The following is a 26,879-nucleotide window of genomic DNA, read 5'->3' on the forward strand; positions in this document are numbered from 1 at the left end:
ACGGACCTCTGAGCTGCACCTCCCCGGTGTCTGCAGCACCAAACTCTATAAAACCTATATCATTGTCCTTTAGCTCAAGCAGGTAAAAGTAATATTGGTATATTTAAGACAGAAGCCAGGACAGCTTCTGAAGTCACATTTGATCACTCGAGTGTCTGTGAGCTCTCCTTCTGTGGAATCGCCACGTTTACAAAATCTGTTAAGATTTGATAATCATGTAGTGTTTAGCCTTGGACACAGTAATCAAAATCTCAAAAATAACAGCTTGAAGATGTTTACACAATGTCATCCTGCAATACAGATGTGTGGTATGTTTTCTTTACAATGGGAAAAGTCCAATGTAACAGCTGTATGGGAAAGCTTTGTTCCAAACTGAGTGACAGGTGGTGAATGTGTTTTTTTTTTTACTGTTGTTCACAAACCTGCAGAGTAAATACTCTCACTTTGGAGTTTTTTCGACTTGTACACCACATCTTTATTATTAGATTTCCACTGAGGCTCATACAGCCTCACTCTGCTGCCCTATCAGCTGTGAAACACACATCCTGAACATGTTTTCATTGGACGGCCCCGGCTTCCTGAATCGCTCCGTCTGCAGTGACCCCTGCGTCTGCTGCTCAATGAAAATGGACTCAAACTGAAGATAACGGCCGAATGTGTTAACAATGATGTGCAAACCTTCCTTTTTCTTACATAAAAAAAAAATCCTTTAACCTCTTTTCATTTAGCTTCTACCCTCTTTGTCTCATGCAGATGATCATCTTGACCCTCCGTCCTCTTCACAGTTATGACTTCCTCCTGACAGCTCAATTACTTCTGCTTGGCACCGACACTCAGCCTACTTTAGAGACTCTACTCTGCCAGTATCGAATGTTAGCGCAACGTTAAACTAAGGGGAGAAAATTATGTTTTTTTGTACAAGAAAATGATATGCAAGTGTGTCAAAATCTGAGCTTCATCCGATTAATTTCAAATTTAAAGAAAAGAAACTAGCAGTTGACAGACGAGCTGTTTATTATTTCAGCATCATCATGTAGTGTTATTAAAAATTGAGTTAACTTCAGACCAAGAGGAAGCTTCAGAAGCCTTAAGGAAGGGAGGAAATCATAAAAACATGACAAGCTCTAATTCATTATTAACCACAAAAATAGAGAAGCACCGTGTTACAGAGACAAAGCTTTGAAAAACTGAAGTTGATGTTAGCAGCCTGAAACAAACATTAAACCTCTGATCATACTAAAGTATTCAGAGTTTGTAGATGAAGCTTTGGCTTGATGTTACATGAATATTAAAGGCAGGGTTGGTAATTTTCTCCAGATCCACTTTTTAAGATGTTGGTTGAAATTGTCTTTAGGTCCTGAAAGACATTAAAAACTGAGGTGCTCTGAAAAAAGGAACAAAGAAAATCCGTCATCTGTAGCAGTTGTAATCCTGTAAAAACTTTGACCAATGTCTGCCACGAGGTACCAATCTGATGAACCAATCACGCCTCCCTGGGTTCTCGTGCATGTAAGTGAGGAGGCTTTTGAGGGAGCACAGAGGGGAGGGGGTGCAGACGCAGCACTGAGGGAATGTTACTTTCTCTTCCTGACTGCTGCTAGATCAAAATAACAACCGATTACTCAATGAATCCAAATTATGACTTAAAAGCAGGGTTGGTCATTTTCTAAAACTGGCATGATTTTGAAAGTGAAAGAGCAGCTCTTGTCCTTTTTAATGACTGCTGAGGCGTCCTTTGAGCAATACCCTAGACCTTACTGCACCAGTGGTGATGCTTAGGTTGTCATTAAAAGGAGGGTGGTGATACATGCATCGCAAAGGTGTAGTGTAGGGCAACACCAAAAAACAGCAGCAGGGAAAAGTAGAAGATCACCTGAAAAAAAAAAATAGGATAGTGTGGAAACTTTGTGAATTTTAAAGTCTTTGTGGCATAGATGAAGCGTGCAGTCTTCTTTTCCTTGAAGCTTAGTCGTCCACCAATCAGACCGCAGTTGTACTTACTTGTAAACGTTTTGTGAATAGGTGTAAGATCAAAGTGTTGCTTGTGTTGAGAGAGGCCTTAAACCCACGGCACCAAAATCTTCCGGCAACATTAAATGAATGATGAAATAATCCTGTATCGTGTATGGTAGGTTGCACCTTTATCACGTCGCTATATCTGCCGTCTTTATTTGTGTAGAGTTCCTGAAGGTCACAGAGAGACACTGTCTTCCTGATAAAGACAGCTGCATTCACAATGAAGCCTGGATACGTATGACATGCATGGTTGCACAGCAGATACCAGTGTTTTAACTTTTTTACTGTTTATACGCTTTAATGCGGAGAGGTTTAGCTTCATAATGAGGTTCAAAGTCACCTTTGTACAACACTTACAGCAGATTGGATGATTACTGTTACCATCATCTCAGGCGAGCCTGAAGGAAATATTTATTTCCTCAAAACCAGTATGACAGCTGCTTCAACTTACACATTCTGACAGTCTGAAGAAAAATCCTGTGCAGTGAGACCCAAAATGATGGCGTCACCTGCAGGCCTCCTAACAGCAAGTCATCTCAGTCATAGATTAAACACTGGCGCCCTCTGCAGCTACTCACCGGGAAGTGCAAGACCTGATTGAGACCAAAACAAGCGCTCACCAACGCTCTGTCTCTCTTTTTTTCAACCTTTAAAAACATGTCCAATATTTACTTTAGTTTGACTTCATGCTCGGTCAATCTTTCTTTTTTTTATTTTAGCTTAATCCATCACTATCTTCCTCCATCTCTCAGCCTCAGTACCAAGTCAGGCTTACTGGCCTCTTTTTCGAAGAAGGCTGGTGTGGTAACTTGTGCCGTAAAGCCGTTCTCACTTCACATTTTCTTATTAAGCTTAGTTGTGAAAAGAAACTCAGTACACTTACATAAGTACTCAAGTACAATGTTGAGGTGTTGGTACTTTATATATTTTCATTTAAGGTTATTTTTTGTATTTAAATCCATTTTATTAAACATGTAACTATTTTAGTTTGTACTAGCTTATTGAGAACTTTAATTTAACTTCAATTTGATTTGTCTCTGAAGGGCGATAACAGGACAGAAAAAAAATACAAAAATACATTTAAGAAGCTAACACGGTAAATTTAAGAGGTATTGAATATAGCAGCCTTCGAGAAACAACAGTGATCCTTGACTGAGGCTCTTAGCAGCTCGTTCCAACACAGTTACATACAAACCAAAAACAAAACCACAATAAGATCAGCCTACATACATGAGAGAGGAACTGCTGATAATGTTTCCAACAGAAACGGACCAAAGAGACACAGCCGAGGTCAGACACAAACTGAAACACAACAACAGCATCACTGAACAGCATAAACCAAAACAACTGTCTGAACTATCTCCCCTCCCTGACTTGAATTAAGGAGGAAAATGTCACTGGAGTGCCCGTGTCTGTTGGATTTAAGAGAGGGAAATCTGAACTGAGAACCAGAAGAAATAAAGAGGGTGATCACTGACTGACAGGATGGATTAAAGATGCTCCTTTTCAGACGGACATCAAACATACCAAACATGTTATAAAAACATAAAATATAAACCTATGCATTATAGATCAGAAAACCCCATTTCACAGCATTTAAGTAAAGTTTGCCTTTTAATCTTTTACAAAAAAAGGTCCATAACACTGAAGGGCTTGTTCAGGCAAATAAATCATTTCACTTGATTGAAATTTACAGGGCAGGACTTAAACTGTAACCCCCTACCTGGTTTACTTCATCGTGTTTTTGGATAATTTAGTGTCAAGAGATCTTTTGTTGCAAGTTTTTTTGTGATAAAAAACTTCTGCAGGGGCGTGAAGCATCATCACAATGAGTCTGTTAGATGTTAAAACACCACTGACCTCCTCTGTAGGAGCCATTTTGTGTTTATTGTTGGCATGTTGTATAATTAGATTAGATTTTCCACTAGGGACACTGAATGCACAGGGGTGTATATATAGTGGCACAGGTGACAGGAAAGGGAAGGCACAGGTAGGGGGAGCACAGACAGTTCTCACCAGACCGGCACGCAGAACAACTACAATTCATTCATTCTACTGACTACGCTTCACAGAAAATGGTATGTGTTATGTTCTCATGTCTCCATTAAGTCACTACAATAAACCTTCAACTCAACTTTAATGACGGCTGGAAAATCTCATTGTTTGCATCTGCGTAAGACTTCACCCCTACCTGTGTGTTAATGGCAATAATTGGAGCAAAGGATAAATTTGAAAATTGCCATTACATCCTCAATATGAAAAAAAAATACAAAACTGAAGATGTGATTTTTGACTGCGGGTCTGCACCTCACGGGCCATGAGAAGTCATTTTAATAATGATAATGATAACTTTATTGATATAAACCAATGTTTACAAAGTAAAAAAAACTCAGGACAACAACAGAAGAGACATCAACAGTCGGCCAAACTTAAGCCTGACCTTTGAACTTACATGAACGGGTAGCGAGTATTGGGTCAGAAGAGTTTTCTGAAAGATGTTTAAGCCACCTTACAAATAAAAAAAACACACTCAGAGTAGAACGAGACAGATGAGTAACAACTATCCAGCTGTGTTGAGTCAATCAGATCAGATCTGTGTTGTCTCCACTTCATGTTTTCATGTAAATGTTTGAGTTGGTCCGCGGGTCACAGTGTCTGTACAAACAGCTCCATGGTTACGATCACTTCAGCTGCATTATTTATGAGTCTCATCGTCCAGGTTTAACTCTGTTATGGAAAGAAACAACAACTCCCCTGTGTGAGCTGGTTTTTACATCCGCGACACATTCTGCGATTCCATCTTATGGATGCAGGAACAAACTGCAATGAGAGCTTTAATTATCTCCACGGTACAATAATGTGCTCTTTTTAAAACAACATTAAAGCTACAGGGCTCACTATTGAGCAGGAGATAGTTCTATTATGATGTGCTGTTAGAGCAAATGGAAATGTGCAGAATTGCTTTTTGGATTTCTTTTACAGTTCCTGTAATTCATTAGGTTGGTTTGCCGACATTGTAGCTTTAAAAGAAAAGAAAAAGAAATTCAAGCTCCAAAACAGAATCATCGTGTTTTTCAACATTACTTACATTATGGATTTTTAGATGCTTTGACTTAATTTAGGATGAAGGCATTTTTCCATTTACTTTTTAAACATTTTTCAACCATAAACTCTTCTTCTGGTTCATATATTTCACAAGGATTTAATGGTTTTAGCTTCCAATAAAGTCAATAAAAAGATGTAAAGTTGCGACCAGAAGTTGTAAATGATTTTACAGTCACGTAACTAAAGTCCATTTCCCTATGCAAAATGTATTTTGAAAAAAGTCTTCTCTTCATACTTCTCGGTTTTGGAGTCAAAAATGTCCCTGGTGAATAAGGAATTGTTCTCTTTATACTAAAGGCATGTGTGTTTTTTATTCTAAAACGGACCTTGATTTTCTGAGCAATTCAAGCGGGATACTAAAGCTCGAAAAAATTTACTTTCACTGTTGAATAACTCAGCTGCAGGAAAGGCCTGTAGGAGGAAGTGAAACGAGAGCCCAATGAAATGCACTCTTGCAGTGTCAGGAAGAAAAAAAAAACAGTAAATTAAATGTATAAAGAAAATAAAAATGACAACAAAAAGCGTTTCCGGTTTACAGCTATTACCTTCAGAATAAAATACACTTTTGATATCATCATTTTGAATATCAAAAGCAGCAATAGATAACTTTTTTTTAAGTAAATCATACAAAGATGTGATGGATAACATGTTAAATTAGAAAAAACCTTTGCACATCCTTATCATAAGACAGGTACGTAGGAGAGCAATTTGTCAAAAACTTAAAGGTTACAGGTTAAAGGGGTAACTTGCAAACCATATTGATTGGCAACATTTTGGTAGTAGACCTTTCCCTGATGAGGGTCTAGCACCGAAATGTTGCCAATAATTGACAACATGTCAAACAATTAATTTATCAATAATCAATGATTCAAACATATCTATTTATGAGGAAGCTTTTTTAATTTGGTTACTTGATATATCAAAATGTTGAATGAGGTTTGTTGTACATTTGATCACACATTTATCAATCCTGCCTTCACAGCTGGATTCAGAAAAAAAGGGTGCCAAAAAGTTGCATTTGTTGATTTATAGTTGTCTCTTTCCCATCGTAAGCTTATTGGGAAAAATAATTTTTGGGCCCATCACGTGACGCTGCAACACCAGGTTGGGCATCCGTGTATTGGCTTCAACTGTCGGCACATATCCCGTGCGTTTGATCATCATGGAAAGTAAGCGTCACTCAGGCTTTGTCCATGATACTTTTCAATCTATGATAATGGACCATGTTCTACAAAGAGAAGTATAAAATAGTGCCACCAACTATCTTTTGTGCCCTACGAAGGGCCATAACAACATTTCTATGGGTTTAAATCAAGCAGCAACCTCCGGTGTTGAAAAATGAAGCCAATGTGGAAGTGCAAAATCCCGCAGTTCATCGAGTGTCCTCTTGAGGCTGGCTGCAGAAGCACCAGAAGTCACATACACGCCCATTCAAAAAGACAGTTTTTTACAGCTGAAATCAAAATGTTTACAACCTGACATGACCGGTGATTGACCGATGGGTTTTTTAAGAAGCTTAAAACCCGCCTCAGCCCCAGCTCTTAGCCTGTCGTAAGGTTATCTGAAAGTTATTATGAGACATTTCCAGCATGGAGACCGACATTGACAGGACTCTAAAGCCCCCTGCAGTAACAGACGGGTGACATCACTCACAAATAAAGTATATCTATCTATCTATCTATCTATCTATCTCAGTCCATTAATATTTACAGTCAATGATTCAAATTGGCTTTTAAGTCTTGTAATATGCCTCTGTGTAGTTTTCTTCCCACCACCAAATGCTTTTTTATTCTTCATTGTAACCTCGCGACTTTTATTTTGAAAGGGAACAGCGGAAGTTCTACGTCGGTCTCTGGCTCTTGCAGCCCTTTGAAGGAACTTTCTCTCCTTCGTTCCTTCACAACAAGATGGACTGGACCGAGGACGACGGAGCAGTAAGTTGGTTTTAAGCGAAATTGCCTCTCTAGTTATCACAATGTCGTTTTTGTCGGGTTGCCGTTTCTTGAAGCACGACACCGCGGTTGTCATGGAAGTGTCTCATAGCAACGGTGTCCAAGGCAAGCAGAGTGTTAGCATGAAACCAGCTAGCTTCGCTGTTTAATGTGAGCTCGTTGGCGGTGATTACCTGTCCTCGCTGATCCGCACAGACGGATCACCTGTCAGTAAGTCTGTTAGCTTCAGCGGGGGCGTTGTTAGCACGCTGCTACTTACCTGTCGCTAATCTCTTGTTTCACGTAATATACGGTCAGGTTGTTCATTGACGTCCACCTGACAGCCAGCGTGTTTTTTAATCGCCTTTTATTTAAAAACGAAAGTGTAACACTTCCTCAGAGCTTCCTGCTTCTGTCAGGTAGCAGGCATGTGTTGATACTCACACAACCAGACAGTGGTTATCTTTTACCATGTGTTAATTTAAAGTCATCCGTCGTGTTCACATTATGACACTCAGCCTCACAGTGTTAGACTCATTCTAGAGGGTGGAGAACAACAGATGATGCAACTCTCCCTACATGTGAATCAACCCATTAAATCACATCTCTAGGGTCAAACCCAGGTCTAATATCTAGAGCTGGGTGTTGTCCACAACCTCACAATTCAATCTGACTGAATATTGATAGCACCTCTAATTTAATGTTTGCACTGCCTGTTATTTAATTTAATGTTTGCATTGCCTGTTATTTAATTTAATGTTTGCATTGCCTGTTATTTAATTTAATGTTTGCACTGCCTGTTATTTAATTTAATGTTTGCACTGCCTGTTATTTAATTTAATGTTTGCACTGCCTGTTATTTGATGTCTGTTTTTGATAACTCTGCACCATCCGCCTTTTTTTTAAACAAACTGTACATATATAAACAACACAACTTCAGAAGGTCAACACTTCTTTTTTATTTTTTTATATTCAGTTCTAATTACAGATTTTCTTCCCCCTCAACTTGTTTATAGGTTCTTGCTTTAAATTACACTTTTTTTTTTTTATCCCTGCACGGGTTATGTACATTTCTTGTATAAGTCTATTTTTAATTGCACAGTTTAAGTTTGTTTCATCTAGGGGGTATTCTTTAAATCTTTTTTCGGGTTAATATATATGTATGGGAGGAGGGGGGGTCGGTTTTGCGGTTTAATGTCATGTACGTCTTTGTAACCTGCTACTGGATGCTTTGAATTTCCCTCGGGATCAATAAAGTATCTATCTATCTATTTAATTACAGATGACAGGAATACCCGTCATCACAGTACCTTCTGATATTTGTTAAATCATTATGTGTGCATTATTTGTATAGCTTCAGAACAAGCTGACTCAAAAATCAATCAATCAATCAATCAATTTTTATTTGTATAGCGTCAACTCATAACAAGTGTTATCTCGAGACACTTTACAAAAAGCAGGTAAAAGACCTTCCTCATTGTTATGTTACAAAAAGCAGGTAAAAAGACCTTCCTCATTGTTATGTTACAAAAAGCAGGTAAAAAGACCTTACTGTGTTACAAAGATCCGGCCTATCCATCATGAGCACTTTAGCAAAGCAGCAAAAGTTACAGTGGTAAGAAAAAAACTGCCTTATTAAAAGGCAGAAATCTTCGGCCGGATCCCCGGCTCATGACGAAACAGCCTTCACAGGCCTAGACTGCGCCGGGCTTGGAAAGGGATAGGGGGAGAGATGGGATAAGATGCAGGAAGAGGGATAGGGAGGCAAGCCGTCCATCAACAATCTGGTGGGTGGGGGGGGGTTGTTCTGGCAGGCCGTCAACCAACAATCTCGAGGAGCCTAAAAGAGCTCAAGAGCTCCCAGGAAAGTAGGTGGTTAGTGACTGAGAGTTACAGATAGATACATGCAGTAATATGATGTACTGTATATGCACAGACAGAGAGAGAGAGAGGAGCTAATGCAACGATAAAATGTATTTTATATTTTATTTTATAAAAGTGCTGTAATGTCATGGACAAAAACTTGTTTATGTTACAAACAGCAGGTGAAATACCTTACTCTTTCTAATATTATCTACAAAGACCCAACATTAGTCCATCATTACTAAGAAACATTCAGCAAAGTTACAGTGGCAAGTAAAAACTAAAGGTATCAGACGTCAGAGCAGTGATTTAAATAAACATATTTTCATCTTGTTCTTTCTCTGTAAACACCCTTTAAACGATGAACCACAGTTATTGTTATTGTCACTCAACTCATTTCTGATCACAACATTTACGCATCAATATTTTTTCTGACCGTGATTCAAAGTGAGGGTCCTCCTAACCAGGTGACTAAATGACCTCACAGAATATAGCTCATACTAGCTAGCCTATTAAAACACATTGTTTTATAGTTGTTTGCTCCAGTGTGACTTGTTAATTATTTCCCTGGTTGTCACCTAGAGCACACTGCAGAGTCCTAAATGGATAATTCAGTCTTCCACATGAGAGCAGATGGAAATGATTGAAACCATTGTTGAGCTGCGGAACAGTCTGTTGATGCTGCAGCAGCTGCTAGAGGAAAAACAAAACACAAGACTTCACTTGATGAAAGTGTCCTGATGTTTCTTTTCTTTGTTGGGTTTGGCATCCAATTTCTTTTTTTTCTAATTCTCTTTTATTATTTGAAAAATATAACCCAAAATACAGAAATAAATACAAAAGAATGTGAAGCAACTTCACACGAGGTAACAAGAACATGAAGACCTTACACACTTGGCAGGACAAGGGAGCCAAAGAGAAAAAAATCATTTATAATATTTTACAAATAATGACAAAAAAAGAAAATGTGAAATCTGGTCTGAGGGTAGAAACACATGTAATCCACTTTGCCCCAGTTTTCAACAAATGCATCCTTTTGTGTTCTTAAATTAAAAGTTATTCTTTACATCACAAAGATGTTATACACCATATACAGTATATCCATTCATCTACATTACGTATGTCTTTCTTCAGCCATTTCCTGGTTGCCACTAATAATATTGAGACTTCACTTCTAACATTCAAGCACCAGTACAGTTTTTGAGTGTTAAAACAACTAGTAAGAGACCTTACTTTGAACTGAAAAGTTTAAGGGCTTAAAAAGCTGTCGATCTCATGTAAAAAGTGTAAATGCATTGTGGGGAGATTTAAGTCATTGAGGTGAGACGGTAAGGTGCTGTCAGGATATGAAGGGGATGATGACATGCAGCAGAGGTTTCTGGCTGTGCTTCCTCAGATTCCTCATTCTCACAAACATTAAATCAGCTTCCATCCCTTTGAATCCCCCGGAGTGTGATTGTGTGACATAAATCAGTATTGCCACTGCTGCTCTCTGAACATAAGTCTCTCATGTTGAATCAAAACTGTGTCTTTTCTTTGTGTTTGGTTTTGCAGGGCCACGGCCACATGCATGACGGCTGTCAGCACGGACATGGAGGTCATTCTCACAGCCACGGGCCGAGAGCCGCGCACCCCTTCATGACGGGCTTTCACGGACAGTTCGGCAAAAGCTCAGAGCAGACGATGAACCTCAGCCAGCAGCCGAAGAAACGCTCCCACATGGACGACAGCAGCACATGGGACATCGTGAAGGCATCGCAGTGAGTGAACGCTTTATGAGGTGGTTTAAGTGAGCGTGTTTGGTTTCATTTCATGTGATGCCACAGTCGATGAACGAGCAGGAAATCATCATGTTTCCTGTTAACCACCACTGGGGTTTCACTTTGTTCATCTGGGAACACAGAGGCAATTCTGTAAAGATTTACAACAGAACAAAAAAAAAACCAAGCAGTCAGATAATACAACGGCCTGTTAAAGGGTCAAGTCGGATTAGGTGAACTCTTTTTTTTTGGAGGTTAAATGTGTGTTTGTGTCATATTGATCCCTCCGTTGTGTTTCTGTTACCACAGCAAGAATACAAGGTTGAACCTGTGTGTAAACTGTGATGGATGTTTACAGCAGACAGTCTCAGTATTGAACTGAATTTATTCATGCAATTTAGCATAGTTTCAATACAGAGCATGAAGCTGATGAGCTGCACAGACTTTATAGCTATTGTGTGCGTGCATGACTGGTTGATTTTTATTTTACTCTTGCCATCATCTGTCCAGGAAGAACAGATAGAAATGAGCTAGTTAGCTACATCTGGTACAGAGCGTCTCTTCTCTTCTACACTGTCCCTGATTCAAATAAACGAGTAAACTAAACTAAAAATGACATTTAACCTACAGAGCACACACGCCTTATTTTACAACTCGCTCCTTGCATTATAACGATATAGGTGTTCAGTGTTTCCCCTAGGTTTACAGCGTTGGGGGGGTGGGGACAAGCCAACATGCCGACACGACGACACAAACACTTGAAGGAATCTTGGTGTCTCATGTATTACTTTTAATGACAGCTGTCCTTTTCTATCGGAAAGGTATCCTTAAATGACTTCTTTCCCTGATTCCCGACTCTATCCATTATCCTATCCCTACAATAAAGGCACAAAAAGCCCAAAAATAAATCTTTTAAAGAAAAAACTTTTTTTACTTGACCTTCAGGGGGGGCCGTTGGGGGGGCGGGCCTGTTAAACATAGCTGCTGCAGAAACTGGTAATTCCACTTTAGCTGAGTCTATTTCTCAGTCATTTCAAGCTCACAGGAATGTTTTTTTTTTTTTGTTTGACTACCTAATCAGGGAGTTTAGGCGCAGCAGAGCAAAGGTCACTTTTGTCGTAAAATGGGGAGAAGAAGAAAATAATCTGCAGAACCACTCCTCTCTGTTTCCTCACCTCACCATCTGTTGATGTCTTTTGATACTGACACAGTGTTAGACTTCTCGATTGACTTATCTTGATTTTTTTTCTGTAAATTGTGTTATTACTTCTTCCTTGCTTTGCAGTGGTTTTGTCCCTTTAACTCCAGAAACTGAGATTTTGTTATTTGGATCACTGTGTCATGAAGAGCATTGGTCTGCTTGTTTTCATCATAAATTGTGTGTTTATAAAGGTTTGCTCTCTCTGTGTGTGACCCTTTCAGGTTTGGTATCCTGGAGCGCTGTAAGGAGCTGGTCGAAGCCGGTTATGACGTCAGACAGCCAGACAAAGAGAACGTCACTCTGCTGCACTGGGCAGCCATCAACAACCGCTCAGAGCTGGTCAAGTAAGACCTGCAAATATCATCTTCATCTCATCCACTCTGACTCACCACAGAGGAATCTCTATGTAAACACACACATTCCTCTGCAGGGAACTCAGCAGTGTACACATGTCTGAGTAGCAGTCCCGTGTTTAGTATGTCGGTAATTTGAGGAATTATTTACAATTATTTAAAGGATTTGTTGATTCTTTTGTCCGTCTTTAAACTTTGGGGATGTTACTCGGGCTTTCTTGCACCATGCCTTATAATGAACGGTGAGAAGGCAGACTCAGAGGGCAGAACAAACACCTAGCTGTGGGAGTGTCACCCACCTGGGGGCGGGGTAATCAATCAATCAGTCGATCTTTATTTGTAAAGCGCCAACTCATAACAAGTGTTATCGAGACACTTTACAAAAAGCAGGTAAAAGACGTTACTCTTTGTTATTTAATAAGAAAGACCCAAAGCACTTTAGGTTACTGCCCTTTGTGATGTCATGAAGGGAAAATCTCCAAACGGCCTGTTTGAGCACACATTATCTGAAAAGTGGAGCAGGCAGAAGACAGAGAGGATGGACTTTACTCATTATTGGGGGGTTTGTAGACGGACTAGAGACAAACTTTACGTTTATTTACATAATATGTGACCTTTTCATGAAAGCTCTAATTCCTCTTTTGGATGTAAATTCAAAAGACTTGTGTTGCTCTGCAGCATAGTGACCCCTGAAGCTTCACTCATATTTAGAGACAGTTAGCTCTGGGATTTTAATCAAGCAGTTTGAAAGTAATGAGACAAAACGTTGTGTACAATATACACAATGAAAGAGACAGAATTTGTGGAGGGACATTGTATCAAATACTGTGAGCAGCATAGTGGCTGTTTTCACTTCATAAGGAGCAAACATTGGATGAGTAATATATTGAAAATAAAAACAGCGTATGTATTGTCAGTCCTTCCTCTGAGACTTCGTGTGTTGTGACATCTGTCATTGTGAGAAGAGTGAGCTGGATTCAGGGGAAAACCTTCAAAGAAGAAACTCTGAAAAACTGAACATAAATACAAAGTGATCCAACATGAAATGTTCTGAACAGTAATCATTGATCTCTGCTCTGTCTCTCCTCTGGTGTTCTCCGACAGGTATTATATCTCTAAAGGGGCCATAGTGGACCAGCTCGGAGGAGACCTGAACTCTTCTCCTCTTCACTGGGCGATAAGGTGACTGAATTTCAGTAAAGGTGTTTGTTAGTCTACGTCTGCCTCTGTATTGTACATTTGATTAACTGTTTAGTTGTCAAAATCACCATCATTTGTAGTTTTTCTAAGCTGCATAAAGAAGTATAGAAGTTATTGTGTGATTCATTTTGCTGCTAAGCTTTGTAAAAGTAACTCTGACACCTAGTGTTTAAAAAGGGTACTGCAGTGCAGATTCAAAACACTGGAGAGCACTGTCTCCCCCCGCCCCCTCCTCTCTAGAGTCGATGCTCAGGTCAGGACACACTTCAGTGTTTATCCAGCTCTGCATCGGTCTGTAGACCTTTCTGTGTTCTAACCTCTCTCCTTTTTTCAAAAGCATCTCCAATATTGATCCTAGTTTGAGCATGTTTCTGCTCGTGGAGCTTATTAGAAACATGCAGAGGCTTTTTAGGTCGGGTACAATCACTTCTGTCTGAACCAGTTCTCTTGCCTACTTCCATCGCTGCAACACCTGTTGGTTTGACCTGATAACTGCTCTCATATCTGGCAAACTGAGGGGAATCCAAAACGGCCGTGAAGAATCTAAAGTTAGAAGGAGGACATACTGGCTGCTGCGTTGTTGTCAGAGAAGCCAGCACTTCAACATAGCATGTTTCCTTAATGTCTTATGATACATTAAGGTCATTTAGTGATTTAATTCAGTAAATATCTTACGTATTGGGCCTTTAACTAAACCTGCTGATTACCACTTAACCACAGTGATTTGTATCAAACACTAGTCACATTATTACCAGAGTCACATTTTGTAATCGCTCTCTGAAGGGTGAATGTTGACTTGTTTAGACAGTCCGCTCGCTCAGTGCATCCTCCATTAAGCTGTCTGTGGATTTTCGTCAATGATGAGGCAGGGCCACCTCCCCATGGTGATCCAGCTGATGAGATACGGAGCAGATCCCTCCATCGCAGACGGGGAAGGTTACCGCGCTCTCCACCTCGCCATCCTCTTTCAGCACATGGCCATAGCAGCTTATCTCATGGCAAAGGGACAGGTCAGACTTCACACTCACTCCATCATTCACCATTTGGAATATTGTGTTGGCAAACATTCATTTTTGCATTTCTTTAAGTGTTTTTTTCACTTTGTGCATTTTCTTTTCCCGAGTGCTAATCTTCTCATTTTACTTTTCTCTTGCAGGAAGTTGACGGTCCTGACTGCAACGGACAGACGCCACTGATGTTAGCAGCCCTGAAGATAATTGGGTAAGTACCGTTACTCCTTTACTGATTTAAACGGCTCGGGTATCACAAAATACTCCCCATGATTGGAGGTCAAGGTTGTGATGTATCAGTCTGATGTGTCAGTCTGTGAAGAATCTTACAACACCCGTTTGTTCTTCTGTCTCAGGCCTGAACCTACAAACTTCCTCATCAAAAATAACGCCTCTGTGAGCGCTGTGGACAAAGTGAACAGGAACACTCCTCTGCACTGCGCCGTGCTGGCAGGAAACGTAGACGCTGCCCACATCCTGCTGGAGGCCGGGGCCAGTGTGGACGCAGAAAACATAAACGTAAGCTTCACCAAAGTTCAAAATGAATAAACATTCAAGTGTTGACACCAGTCTACTGTCGCTCTGTTAGAAACACATGCCACCAGTCTAGGGATGCACATAATGCTGCCTCTCCTCACTGCTCGTCATGAGTGTAGTGTTGTTAACTTCCCCAACTTTAGCACATGGTGATTGGATATTAACTCGAGTGTTTCCTAATCCCAGCGCATGGACTCACAGGCACATACACAAACAGAGCCAATTCAAGCTCATACACAAAACCATAAAACTGCAAACCCACATTATATTGAGAATTGTTGCTTCAAGTCAGTAAAATAAATGCTTATTGTTACCCTACATTTTGGGATTTGATCATCTCTGATCCGTGTCTTTAAGTTGTGTTTAATGCTTGTTTGTTTTCAGGGTCACACTCCCATCGACGTGGCCCACCAGGTGCACAGCCCGCTGCTCATCCACATGCTGAATCACGTCAAACAGGAGAGGATTCGCTCTAATACACGCTGCCTACGACTCCTCAACAGATACAGGGTACAAACTAAACTAAAAGCCACACACACACACACACACACACACACACACACACACACACACACACACACACACACACACACACACACACACACACACACACACACACACACACACACACACACACACACACACACACACCATGTCTAATGACAACATTCAAATAATCTCCAGTTTCTACAAACCCCACCCTGTTTGTGTTTCCCAGGTTTTTCTACAGTTTCTGCTCTGCACTGCCTTCTTTGGAAGTGTGGGCGCCATCATAGATATGAACTCTGAGTCCTGGCTGCTCAAAGGGATCCTGCTGGCCTGTGTGATAGGTCTGATCAATCTGGCCTTAAGGTGAGGACTGAGCTTTCTACTGAACTCTTCCATGTTGAATGTAAATGTCGAGAGAATTAAAAATAAAAAACACAGGTTTCATTCGGGTGCTTGTGTTCTCCATATTCATGTTGCCCTTAAAAAAGAAGCATTTGTGTTTAAACAGGAACTTCCCCAGTCTGGACTTTCATTCTCTGCTACCTGCTTCAACTCTCATGGCCTCAGTCTTCTGGATGATTGTTACCTGGTGCCTCTGGTTCCTCCCAGATATCCTTTCTTAGGAGGAAAAAGACACGCTCAGTCAGTTACATGACAAGAGAAGTTTGTGATGTTCTGTACAAAGTTTTTTTTAAAGGTTTATTTTGGGGCTTTTTCGTCTTTATTTCAGAGATAGGACAGTGGATAGAGTCAGAAACTGGAGAGAGAGAGAGAGAGAGTGGGGGAATGACATGCAGGAAAGGCGCCACAGGTGGGATCCAAACCCAGGCTGCCCCCTCTCCAGGACTATAGCCTCTTTACATGGGGCACGCTCACCTGTGGTGTCGTGCAGGGTATACACAGGTATACCCACTTCTAAATCCCCTCTGATTCACACCATTGATTGATGAACAAAAATCAGTAGTATGCTGCAGTTTTCTTTTCCTAGGATGGTGAAGGGATGACCCTCACTACTCTGTCTCTCATTGGCTAGTACGCACTGACTAAATGTGTAAAAGGAGTCTTTGTTGTCACTGTTAATAACAGAGGACTCTTAAAAAAAAACATTTTGGGGAAAAATGAAGAGTATACCCACTTCTTCAGGCACCACTACATCACAGATGCTCAATAATGGTTAGGCTACCGGCACCCCTGTACAAAGGTTTTATAAAGGATGTTTCTACAGAGGAAGAAAATAATATATGAAGGAGTGACTGAGGCCACATTACCAGGAGAAAAAACATATCAGTGGGCCGTGCAGCTACCGTTCTAAACTGGTTGCTTGAAGTAACACATTTTAAAAAGTGTTCAGGCAGAGTGCCGAATTTGACATTGGGCCCTTTGCTGCACGTCATCCCTCACTCTCTCCTCCCTACATGTCCTGTCTCTCTACAGCTGCCCCATCCAATACAGGCAAAAAAGCCCCAAACATGACTAAAGATCAACTGTCTGGCTAGCTTGCTTTATGTAAATGATTTTACCAAGTTTTGATGACAAAGCAAGTGGGTCCCTCATCTTCGTGAGAGAAATGCTGCCATTCCCAAAACTTATATCATGGTTAACAGAGATGGGACTGCTCGTTAGTTTATGTAGCAAATTGTTACCCTGAAGTTCTTTTTTTTTTTTTTAAAGCTTTCTTTTGATCCAGCTAATGAAAGAAATGTTCTCCTTAACCGTTGACCCCACATGGGCCCAGCGCCACAGTTCAGGTCTTGTTCACTCTGAATGCCACTGCTCTGCTCTACTACTACCTCCGCACCTGCAGGACCGACCCCGGCTTTGTGAAGGCGACCGAGGAAGAGAAGAAAATAGTGAGAGGGCTATTAAATATACACTGAATAATAATATGATCTTACAGGTCATGTTTTTCTGCACAAACGAGCTGACTGTTGTTATCCTGTGTTGTCAGAACGTGTTGGTGTTGGCTGAAGCCGGATGTCTGGGGCCCAGAATATTCTGCACTTCTTGCATGGTGAGGCTTGAAAACAGAAATAAATAAAAAAAACACTGTCCTTTCAACACAGTGATTAACTGTACTGTTTTATTTTACCTGCTTCATAGACAAAGAAACCAATGAGAACCAACCACTGCTTTTCTTGTGACGCCTGTGTGGCCAAGCAGGACCACCACTCAGTCTGGACCAACTGCTGCATCGGTGAGAACCATTGTAGCCAGTAACGAGTGATCGCAGCAGCTGCCTGAAGAGCGAATAACATGACAGGCTAACATATTCCTCATGTTCACGCTATAAATGAAAATGTGATACTTTGGTAACTGAAAATGTTAAAACTGCAGAATGGGCCAGGCAGTGGCTGGATACTGTAAAAGTTAGATTATTTTCATTTCAGTAAGGATCTGAAAATGTCCCGTTTCATGTCAAAATAATGTTTCACCAGACTTTGTCAAAATCTAATCAGAAGTAAATCTGTCAATCAGAAAAGGTTATATTTCTAAGAGATTGATAATATAGTATAAAATCCCTGTTAGAGCACGGTAACCATCATACCTGTAGTGATTACAGCATTAATTAGGCGGCTGTGGTTCAGCGGTAAAGTCGGTTGTCTCTCAACGGGAAGGTTGAGGGTTCAATCCCCGGCTCCTGCAGCAACATGTCTGATGTGTCCTAGGCAAAAAGAGCGTGTAAAAGAGTTTTGAGTAGTCAGAAGACTAGAAAAGCATACAAGCTCAAGTCCATTGACCATAAACTTAGATTTTATATAAATCTGTGGATGTGCATTTTGACTTCTTTGTGGGGATATAAATTAAGACAATAGTTAGCATTATGTTACAATAGGAGCGCACACTTTGGAGCCTTTAAAGTTAGTTAAAGAAAATCTCTGATCAGAATAATTTGTTCTCTTCCAGGTGCGAGGAACCATCACTACTTCATCCTCTTTCTGTTCTCTCTCATGCTGATGGGAGCCTGGATGTTCTACGGTTGTCTCATCTGTGAGTTACAGGAAAATGAAACAAAGTCATGACAGTATTAAGTTTTAAATCTCACCTGGATACACATGTGACTGTGCTGTGTGTTCTTGCAGACTGGTCGACCCACTGCATGCTGCATTACGAGGATCAGGGTGTGTGGGGGGTGGTCTCTGCCCTGGTCACCTGCTCTCCCTGGGTGCTCAGCATCTTCCTGCTGGCCTTCTATCACACCTGCTGGTCTAGCTCGGTCCTGGTGCTGCAGCTCTACCAGGTCAATGGAGCCTGTTTTTCTGACTCTTTACAGCTTTTAAAGATATTGTAAACAATCCAAATTAAAGTTAAAATTAAAGTGTAATTATTTTTCCAACCTGGCTCTGTGAAAACCTACACATTTTGGGGCCCAAATGACTAATAGACACAACAAATAATTCAGATACACTTTTTTCTGTGATCAAAACCTTTTTCATTGATGATTACCCTCTAAGGGCGCAAACCGCCTGCTGTGTTTCTACACCTGGAGAGTATCTTTCCGTTCCCGTGGGGACTGATGTTTCTCCTTTGTGTCTGAGCAGATTGCCTTCCTGGGACTGACCACAGCAGAGCGAACCAACCTGACACTCCACCAGATGAAGCTCGGGAAATCTGTATCCCTCAAACAAAACCCTTACAAGTGAGTTCATATTAGTTCAGTGCACTGCTTCAGGTTGGTTTTGTTTTCTCTGGAATCCAAGTTAAAGCTTAGTTAAATTCTCCTTTTTCCACCAGTATCATTTTAAGCAAAGGAAGATTAACGTCTTTAGTTAATGATGCAGAGGGAATTTAATGCTTTTCAGTCGAGGTCTGGTGCAGTCATTAACATGTTATTGCAGATTAGCTACTGATTTATTACAAAAAAAAAAAAAAACAGAACTTAAATCAATTTGAGGTCAATTATTATCTGCATACAATAGTCAGTTGGACAGCATGTGCTGATGTCAATTCTATGTATCAGTCTCTTTATACTCTCAGTACAAAAGAATTAAATTCAATTTGAAATGCTTTATTTGTCCTTCAAGAGGGGGTTGATATTAGTGGCATTGGAAAAACATCAGCTTACAAACAATAATACCTCAAAGTCAGAAGGACAGATTCTGATTGGTCTGTTAACGTCTCTCTGCAGTTTGGGTGTGGTGAAGAACTTGGTCTCCTTCTTCCACCTGCGTTGTTGCGGCCTCTTCAAACCGGCCATCATCGACTGGACGCAGCAGTTCCCTCCTGGCCGCGACCAGCACATGTTCGGACACACCGACATGGTCTGACCCCTCAACCCCCCCCCCCCCCCCCTCGCTCAGGCTCAGGCTCAATGGTCAGACTCTTACAGTGGTTCTGGACCAAAAGCACAAAGTGTATTTATTTATTTTTTTAAAGGGAAGGCTCCTTGTGAAGAGAGACCTCGGATATCAGAAATGAGGGAAACACAAAAAAAGGAATGTGTAGATGTTTGAATCCATTGCTCTTTGTACAGACTGCTGCTGCCTTATACTTGACCGATGTACGTGAAATAAGAATCACAGGTGTTTGAATGAAGGTAGGGTTTATGAACCTTTTAAAGGCCTGAATTGTAATGGACGTTTGGAGATGTTTTATATAAACACATCAAGCCTATTTTCTATCATCTGTTCTCGGAGAAAAAAAAAAGTCTTTGTACATGTACACAGTTGGTTAATGACTTTTGTAAGAGTTGCATGTGTTTAATAATGAATGACCACTATTATACTACAATAAAGCAATGTTGTGCCTGTCTTTAAACTGCCTCTGTTTTCTCTCACAGGCCTCCACATACAATAAAGAAACATCAGTAAATGTCACTACAGTGGGGCTCATGAATGTAGGTCGTGGAGCGTTGTTTCATGAGGGTGACTCTGCAGTTTAATGTTGCAGGTCACATATTAAAAAAAAATATTTGCAGCATGAGAGCTTTGTATTCATGTGGCAATTCTAACCTCTAACATATGTCAAATACACCAAAGGGCTAAAGTGGAGAATGGTAATTTGAAATAGTCTTAATATAAAATGTGGATACTGAAAGATCCACTAATCAATATTTATGAATAAACACCTCACTTAGGAGAATTGTTAGACATTTTGCAGGAAATCTTTGTGTGTTTTCTTTGTTTTGAGTACAGATTCAGTTTTTTTTGGCTTTTTGTGCCTTTATTGGAGGGACAGGACAGTGGACAGAGCCGGAAACCAGGGACAGAGAGAGTTAGGAACGACATGCGGGAAAGGAGCCACAGGTCAGATCCGAACTCGGGTCACCCGCCTAGAGCAGTGATTCTCAAAGTGGGGTCCCAGGACCCCCAGGGATCCATGAACCATACCTTGGGATCCACGGAATAATTCACAAACAATTGTAAAAGTGTGCTATATCATTGAAAAAGGATATCTACAAACTGGGACCCCTTGCACCAATAAAATCGGCTATTTTGTCCAATACTCCCACCCACTTTAGTTTTGTGCCATTAGATCAATTCTGATATGATCGTGACATGTCTGTCACTTCAGTGCGCAACGATAAAAATAAAAACAAAAACACTCAAAACTAAAACCAGCTCGGAGCCAACATTTTCTCAAAGTTTATAAGATGAATGACTTGGAAAGTATAAATGTAGCCTAATTCTATCGTTGCAAAGTACATTATTACATAGTATTAATATATGCTTATCAACGTTACGAAAATGAGAGGGTCCTTGGAATAATTTCTCACCTGAAAGGGGTCCATGGTCTAAAACAGTTTGAGAACCCCTGGCCTAGAGGACTACAGCCTATGCACATGGGGTGCGTCCCCTAACCACTCTGCCAACAGCGTCCCAAGAGTTTCAGTTTTACAGAGTGATTTCCTGCAGTCTTACGGCCTCAAAAAATTCTCCTTTCTCCTTACCATTAACTTAGATTTGAAAAGTCTAAAAGGTTGATAACCACTGTTTTATATACAGTTGTGTTTAATAATTTCTCATTGAACATAAATGACTTGTAGAATTGTGTATGTTTGCTCTTAGTAAAAAACCACAACAGCATTGTCTCTGTCTTCTACAAAATGTTTTATTTGATGTTTTTCACGTCTTGGACTTTGATGAACCCGTAACCTGAAACAAACAGATTAAAATTAAAACATGGTAAATAGTAAACAACAGCTGATATAAAAAGCACTGTGAACCATCTAATTTAGACTGAAACTACACTTTAACATCACTAATATGGACACAGCATTTATTAGCAGCCGTTTAAAGTCACAGGCACATTGTCCTGGAAGAACTGTAGATGTATCAATTAAATATTTTGTACCAAATCTAGATTTAGGTTTCAAAGCCCATTACAAGTGTGAGGCAACGCAATCTCACACTCAACAAATATTTTTAGAATTACCTTGTCATGGAGAGGATCTGTTCTTTCAGTCCACCTCCATTGGGGTCTCCCCTGTAGTGGCAGGTTGGGATGCCGCAGTACTGCATAGAGAATCAATGATTTAGCACACTTAAAAAACAGGGAAAATGAATACAACACTAACTAAAAATCATTTATACGTTTAAAAAAAAACCTCAGTAAGTAAACTGATTAAAGGCAGGGTTGGTAATTTTCTCTAGATACACTTTTTAACATTTTGGTTGAAAGTGTCTTTAGGTCCTGACAGAAATTAAAAACTCATGGGGAGGGAGTGGGTGCAGACAAAGCACTGAGGGAATGCTACTTTCAAAATCATGCTAGCACCACGCCCTCCCATAAAACCATTTATATCATTTGCTACGCAAGTTTCTGAGACCTCTGTCTTATCAACATGATCAAAACTTTCCTTAAAAACCTGTTGTATATAACCTGATACATTCTGCCCCCTAGAGGATTTGCATTCTACTGCAGGCAGTGGAAGGTTTTTTTTTTTTACCTTTTCAAAAATGGCCGTCCTCATGCTAGCATCCACACACTTTCAGCAGGAAAATCTTTGCTAATTTTCAATAAGTTACAGTAAGAATAACATTTGTATTGTTACTCATTCTTTAATATGAGTATATTCTGTATTAAAACAATGCATCATTACTTAATAATTCATTCTTCATATTACAGTTAAATCTTGTTAAAAATGTGTGTATCACAATTGATACTGCAGGTATATAAGGTGCTTTATCCTTGAACGGTCATTTTACATTTTTGTAATGCAATCTACATCATGCCTACCACTATACAAACTTACACTATTTTGATGATTTAATAAATGATTGAAATGCCATTTTAAAATACATTTTGGGTATTTTCACAATAACAATTCCTCTGAAATCATAATCGCTATGCTATATTGACCAATTTGTTATGTGTGTATCTTTAGATGTCAAAAAAAATAGAGGAAGAAGTGAGAAAACAAACGCACATTGAAAATGTCATCAACATGATAACGGATGGCAATTCAAGTGACATAGAGCAGTTAGGGGAAGATGATGAGGAGGATGAGGAAGAATGGACTCCTCAGGCCACGCACGATGATGGAAGTTCAGATAGCAGTGATGAGGAAGACTATCAAGATGAAAGTGTAGCCCAGACAAGCACAGAAGTTGAGATCCCAACAACAACACAGGGCACAATCAGAAAGGAGTCAGTGAAGGCCAATGCACAAAGGAAAGAATACAGATGGAGAAAAATAAAGTATCAAGCTCCATCTATCGATTTCATTGCAAGTGTTGAGGAAGTCACAGAAGACAGGTGTGACTGGACACCATATATGTATTTCAAACAGTTTGTCACTGATGAAATGCTACTGGAAACTGCAGAACAAACAAACCTGTAAAAAACAAGGCAAGTCAGTAAACACAACTGCCAAGGAAATAGAGCAGGTTCTAGGCATGTACATTCATATGGGGTTAGTACAGACGTCCTCTGTGAGAGCCTATTGGGAGATGGAGACGAGGCTCCCTGCAGTTTGTCATGTGATGTCTCGAGATCGGTTTCTGAAATTGCTGACAGTGATTCACTTTCAGGACAACCTCAGTGTGTCTGATGACGCAAAGAAAGAGAAAACGAGAAAAGCTGCCTGAAATGTCCTGTATTTTCAAAATGTTAAAATAAAAAGGCTGTAAAAAGTGTTATGTTAAAAAAAAATGATGAGAAAAGCTGCCTGAAATTTTCTGTATTTTCAAAATGTGAAGGGCATATTTTGTTTTTGTTTCTAAAACGAACATTGTTGTGTGCAAAAATTTGCCAAAAAACGCCCGATGTATCAAATGTGATACAAAAAAAAATCATAAACAGCATGATATGGCAAACATTTTTGGGGGGATTTTGTTTAAGGGTTTAATAAACATCTCAATTCGAAAAAAATAGAATTTTCTGGTTATTTTTTGATGTGTCAGGCTTTACAGGGTTAAGAGTTAAGCAAGCAGCTGGCAGAGGGTTTAAAGAAAAGCCACCAAAGCTTTACATCCAAACTCTTCTTATGTGAAGTCAAAAATAGTTTTTTTTGCCGCACATGTTCCTAAGGGCCCTATAGGTACTTTCAGAAGACACTTACAAAAATTTCTGACCATAGAGATTTGATCTTGTTTTACCTTGGTGGATCCACCTCCATCTCTTCATCAGCATGACTGATGGTTACTGATGGTCTCACAGGCGACAAGACAGATGTGGCGAAATGCCCTTGAACATGAGCACCCTCGCCCTGCAAGAGACAAAAAAAATGCAAAATGAATGTTACATAACAATGATTTAGAATAAATTAGATTGCTCAAGACTTTGTGCTGATGACATTTTGATTTTGCTCTTTTAACTAGCTGGCAGAAAACTCACCTGGAATGAAAGGCCAATCTCATAGTGTCTCTCCTCATTCCTCCATGCACACTTGATGTTAATCTGAGAAATCATTAAAAACAAGCAAAAATGAAATACAATGTATAACAGCTCGCCATATTTTAATCCAAAACTCTTGACGTGTTCTTGCTTGGTGACTTTGCTGTTCATTAGATATACATATATCAATTCGATATTGATCGATATGCTTTGATATCGATTTAATAATACTTACAGATGACAGAAAATACCCAGATAACTCATCACAGTACCTTCTGATATTTGTTAAATAATAATGTTTGCATTATTTGAATTGATTTAGAACAAAAAGACTCAAAATGTATTCTATCGTTGCATTATTCCCCTCATGGAGACGGGCATCTTTACAACAGAAATAATCAATCTCAGGATTTTCCTGAATCGATATTGAATTGGAAAAAAAAAAAAATTGATGAGTGGATAATTTTAACCAGCCCTAGAGGTCACAGCCTCAACCTTCCCGGTGTAGAGGTATACTGTGAGTAACACGTGTGCTGATATCACCGATTTGTCTTGGTCTTAACTCGGTCTCATCCTTCCTTGGCATTGGTCTTGACTCAGTCTTTATACCTAAATATCTTACTATGTCTTTGTATATGTGTATAAATGTATAAAACTGTGTGTGTGTGTGTGTGTGTGTGTTTTAGCAGATGCTTGGGTAATTTGTAGCAGGGATAAGCTAATGTTTTGCACATTTGTAATATAACTGAGCTTTCTGGGTTTGTCGGACCTGATACACTTAATAAGAAAACAATAAACGGCGTGGAGCTTCTTCATCCACGGCTTTATTCAACACACACCTGTATACAGCGAGCAGGATAACGACAACAACTTCTTTACGGCAGCTACGGTAACTCTCTAGGGACACCTCACTCTAAAAGTGAATAAGATATGTATGTTACAGTAAAAACTGTTTTTAAATTGTTTAATGTATTGTCTATGCAGCAATTTCCCAGTATACGAGACAAATTTCTCCCTAGGGAGACGAATAAAGAAATCTTGACCTTGTATCAGAGCAACCCTCGTGTCTGGTGCGTCGTCTTGACTCGAACATTACTTAAACACTACGTAAACATTTCAGGAGTAAACAAACTTTTTTGGCTGCCGACAACATCACAAACTTAATCAATCGATGACTCTTAGCTATTTTCTTTCTCAGAACCTGTAAAAAGCTTACATGAGTTTGAGCAGCCATGCATGCATGCAATGTTGTAAGTCGCCGCAAAGTGACTGTATAAGGGGCGTGCAGGAAATTGTCGTTTCTTTATGGTTTATTTCTATTAATTAAATTTTTTTTATTTTGAACTCTGTTGCACTTTCAGATTTTTTTTTCCCCCAAAAAATAATGTGTGTTATAAAAAACCTAAATAAAATTATTATTTACACCAAAAAATCTTTTTCCGGTAACAAGTGACACAGATGTCAACAATATCACAGAAAGTGACATTAATGTATTATTTGCTTTGCTATTTGATTCAGATTACCTGGTGGTCATTCTTTTATTTCATTGTTTAGTCGATGTACTTACCTCACCTGTTGAGTAGAAATACCTCAAAGGAAATATAATCTCTTTCAAAACAGGGACAAAAAAAAGTTCTTATTTCCAGTGCCGTTTGCTCCACCAAAAAGAAACGTAGTAGTTCAAAAGAACTGGTGATAGGTATTCCAACATTCCAATTTTCCAATTTTCATTCCCTTAAGTTGATCATGTCTGAGAGGAAAAAACGACACACCTGTATGATTTGAAGTGTATATCATGACTGAAGAACATGGCTGAAGCCAACTGCTTTGCCTATACAAATCAGCCTACCTTCGCATCTAAAATAATCAGCTCCATCTAACTTCATCCTTGGCACGCAATGTTAGTGTTGCTGTGGAAAATAATCTGCCTTGAACAACAAACAACATTTTTGTTGACTGTAGAAAAATGCAGGAAACCTTGACACTTGACAATCCAGTCTAATCAGAAGCTTGAGACATGAAGTCTGATCTGTTTATGACATCACATTATAACAAAGGCTAAAGGCTGAGAGAATGTGTTATTCAGTTTTATGTTGTTGAATTGAAGATAGAGACAACATACTCAATGAATAGTCTTTTTTTTCAAACATTTTGTCAGCAAGAGTATAGTGTATATTTAATATATGGCCTATGATTTATTTAAAGGTATAGTATGTATATGGCTGTAACCAGCTATGTGGTTTTTAAAAACAAGACAGCAAAAATTGTTACCAATCAATGTATGAAGAGCTGGATGGCTTTTACTTTGAAAATACAAAGTAACATCCCATCCTACACTGCCTCTGTGTTTCTTGCTGTGCTTAACACACACACACACACACACACACACACACACACACACACACACACACACACACACACACACACCGTCTAGTTGTGAACAAAAAACCCCTACAGGTGAGCAAAGAGAGAGAGAGATAAAGAGAACAGTGTCCACTGTTCTTTTTTTGTGTGTGCAGTTGCTTGCTGCCGACTTGATTGTGCGCTCTCTCTTGGTTTTATTGCGTCATCATCTCCCCACAGTAGGCTCACATGTTGTGATACAGGACAAAGGGAAACTGTTAAAAAACTGGAGTATT

At 39.7% G+C, this 26,879-nt stretch overlaps 1 protein-coding gene across 1 annotated transcript; it reads left to right on the plus strand.

Annotated features, from left to right (window-relative positions):
- Positions 1 to 6,960: 6,960 nt before the first annotated feature.
- zdhhc13 (zinc finger DHHC-type palmitoyltransferase 13) lies at positions 6,961 to 20,220 on the plus strand. The gene is made up of 17 exons (XM_061059656.1): positions 6,961 to 7,055; positions 10,470 to 10,675; positions 12,098 to 12,220; positions 13,334 to 13,411; positions 14,295 to 14,439; positions 14,586 to 14,650; positions 14,796 to 14,958; positions 15,361 to 15,486; positions 15,695 to 15,828; positions 15,974 to 16,074; positions 17,191 to 17,315; positions 17,414 to 17,476; positions 17,566 to 17,659; positions 18,370 to 18,453; positions 18,546 to 18,703; positions 19,005 to 19,102; positions 19,592 to 20,220. Exons 1-17 carry the CDS (start codon positions 7,029 to 7,031, stop codon positions 19,728 to 19,730), a joined length of 1,929 nt encoding a protein of 642 aa, XP_060915639.1. The 5' UTR covers positions 6,961 to 7,028; the 3' UTR covers positions 19,731 to 20,220.
- Positions 20,221 to 26,879: the final 6,659 nt, after the last annotated feature.

Source organism: Labrus mixtus, chromosome 1 (genome assembly GCF_963584025.1).
Source record: "Labrus mixtus chromosome 1, fLabMix1.1, whole genome shotgun sequence".
Classification (NCBI taxonomy): Eukaryota; Metazoa; Chordata; class Actinopteri; order Labriformes; family Labridae; genus Labrus; species Labrus mixtus.